General features: G+C 43.9%; 1 protein-coding gene across 1 annotated transcript; it reads left to right on the top strand.

Moving 5' to 3' along the window:
• Positions 1 to 1817: 1817 nt before the first annotated feature.
• On the top strand, positions 1818 to 2863 carry APCS (amyloid P component, serum). Its single transcript, XM_006061015.3, has 2 exons — positions 1818 to 1984; positions 2095 to 2863. Exons 1-2 carry the CDS (start codon positions 1921 to 1923, stop codon positions 2703 to 2705), a joined length of 675 nt encoding a protein of 224 aa, XP_006061077.2. The 5' UTR covers positions 1818 to 1920; the 3' UTR covers positions 2706 to 2863.

The raw sequence follows: 2863 nt of genomic DNA, 5'->3' as shown, positions 1-2863 counted from the left end.
GTAGACATTTCTCCAAAGAAGACATACTAATGGCCAAGAGGCACATGGAAAGGTGCTCAACACCACTAATCATTAGAGAAATGCAAATCAAAACCACAAGGAAACATCACCTCATACCAATCAGAATGGCTATCATTAAAAAGTCTATAAACAACAAATGCTGATCAGGGGTGGAGAGAAGGGAACCCTCCTTACAGTTGGCAGGAATGTAAATTGATACAGCCACTGAGAGAAAAGTGTGGAGATTCCTTAAAAAACTAAAAATAGGGTTTCCCTGGTGGTCCAGTGGTTAAGAATCCACCTTGCAATGCAAAGGATACTGGCTCGATCCCTGGTCCAGGAAGATCCCATAGGCCTTAGCTGTGGGCCACAACTTGTGAGCCTGCACTCTAGAGCCTGCAAGCCACAACTACTGAGCCCACATGCTACAACTGCTGAAGCCTGAGCACCAAGAGCCTGTGCTCTGCAACAAGAGAATCCACGGCAGTGAGAAACCCGCACACTGACACAGAGTAGCCCCCACTAGCTGCAACTAGAGGAAGCCATGGGCAGCAACAAAGACCCACCACAGTCCAAAAAAATCACTTAATCAGTAAATAAATTTTTTGAAACTAAAAGTAGGACTGCCATATGATCCAACAATCCCACTTCTGGGCATATATCTGGAGACAACCACAATTTGAAAAGACACCTGCACCCCAGCGTTCACTGCAGCATTCTACACAATAGCCAGGACACAGAAGCAACCTGAATGTCCACGGATAGAGGGACGGATAAAGAAGACATAGTACACATACACAATGGAATATTGGTCAGCCATAAAAAAGAAGGAAATAATACATAAAAAAGTAAATAATCATTTACAGTGACGTGGATGGACCTAGAGATGATCGTACTGAGTGAATAAGTCAGAGAAAAACAAATACCATATAAGTGGAATCAATATCATTCCACTTATATGTGGAATCCAAAACAATGGTACAGATGAACTTACTTACAGAACAGATATAAGTCACAGTTGTAGAAAACAGACTTAGAGTTTCCAAGAGGGAAGGAGTTGGGGCGATAAACTAGGGGATTGGGATTGAAGTATACATACTACTATATATAAAACAGATAACTAATAAGAACCTACCATATAGAGCAGGGAACTCTACTCAGTACATTGTAATAACCTATATGGGAATAAAATCTAAAAAGGAGTGAATATATGTATATCTATAACTGATTCACTTGGCTGTACAGCAGAAATTAACACAACATTGTTAATCAAATATACGCCAATAAAACTTAATTTAAAAAAAAAAAGAAACACCATGATAATCAAAAGAAGAAACAGAGCTGAGTGACAGAGACTGAAAGGACTAAACTTCAGGGAGACAGAAAATACAGATACTCTAATGCTCTCACTCCCCTTAGCAGTAAATATGGAATTAATCAAAGATGAAGAGATTCCAAGTTCTTCAGTAGAAATCAGAACCCCAGAATATCCACAAGCAGAAGACACAGGGCCATCAGACTGAGGGACCCCTGAAGAGTGAAGTCAGGCCCTCCTGACGTGCCCAGCATGGCCTCTCATCTCTTCCATAACACTACTCTCCACCCCACTCTCTCCCAGCACCAGAATCTGGGTCACAGTGGGGTGGAGCTCCCCCATATCTAATAAGTAACTCCCAATTGATTTTCCAGCTCTTCCTTCCCCACCAATAGGTCTGACTGTTGGCATCAGAGGGCAGGCCTGGAAAATCACTCACACATTACTGGTGCTCTCCACCCCCATCCGCACCTGGAGGTGCATATAAACCCTGAAGTGCCTGAGATCTAAGAATGTGAAGCTCAGAAACTGGGTGAACAACCGCTGTGCTCTCTGTACCCTCATCCTGGTCATTGCTGCTGCTATACCAGCCCCAGGCCAAGAACATGAACAAGCTGATGTCTTGGGTCTCTGTCCTCGTCATCCTCCCAGAAGCCTTTGCTCAGACAGGTAGGGTGGTCAGGGTATGATCCAGGAACATGAGATGAGAAAAGATTGAATGTTCTTTTTCTCCTGCATTTATAGTCAAGGTCACTCTATTTCTCCCTGTCTGTCCACAGACCTCAAAGGGAAGGTATTTGTGTTCCCTAGAGAATCATCCATTGACCATGTGACCCTGATCACAAAGCTGGAGAAACCTCTGAAGAACTTGACCTTGTGTCTCCGAGCCTATAGCGATCTCTCCCGGGCCTACAGCCTCTTCTCCTACAACATCCAAGGCAAGGATAATGAGCTACTAGTTTTTAAAAACAGAATTGGAGAGTACAGTCTATACATTGGAAAAACCAAAGTCACTTTTAGAGCTACCGAGGAGTTCCCCAGCCCAGTGCACATCTGTACCAGCTGGGAGTCTTCCACAGGCATTGCTGAATTCTGGGTCAATGGGAAGCCACTGGTGAAAAGGGGCCTGAAACAGGGTTATGCTGTGGGAGCTCACCCCAAGATTGTCCTGGGACAAGAGCAGGATTCCTATGGAGGAGGGTTTGATAAGAACCAGTCCTTTATGGGAGAGATTGGGGATTTATACATGTGGGACTCTGTCCTGTCGCCGGAAGAAATCTTATTTGTGTACCAGGGTTCCTCGTCCATCAGTCCCACCATCCTGGACTGGCAGGCTTTGAAATATGAAACCAAAGGCTATGTTATTGTCAAGCCCATGGTGTGGGGCTGAGGTCTGGAATCAACAAAAGCACTTGAAAATGAAACAACCAATACCCAAGAGTTCTGCTTAAAGCAACTGGACACTAAATTGTAGATCGGTAGCTCTTTCTTCTTTGAATTTCCCATCTACAAGTATGCCTAATTAAAAAATGTATTATGCCACCTGCA

Source organism: Bubalus bubalis, chromosome 6, assembly GCF_019923935.1.
Source record: "Bubalus bubalis isolate 160015118507 breed Murrah chromosome 6, NDDB_SH_1, whole genome shotgun sequence".
Classification (NCBI taxonomy): domain Eukaryota; kingdom Metazoa; phylum Chordata; class Mammalia; order Artiodactyla; family Bovidae; genus Bubalus; species Bubalus bubalis.
The sequence above is the reverse complement of the archived record's forward strand: the minus strand, read 5'-3'. Positions and strand labels throughout refer to the sequence as shown.

Bases quoted from the DNA above. Each gene is read 5' to 3' on its own strand.
- APCS (XM_006061015.3), top strand. From the start codon at position 1,921: ATGAACAAGCTGATGTCTTGGGTCTCTGTCCTCGTCATCCTCCCAGAA. The intron at 1,985-2,094 runs GTAGGGTGGTCA...GTCTGTCCACAG, and splicing joins AGAAGCCTTTGCTCAGACAG to ACCTCAAAGGGAAGGTATTT.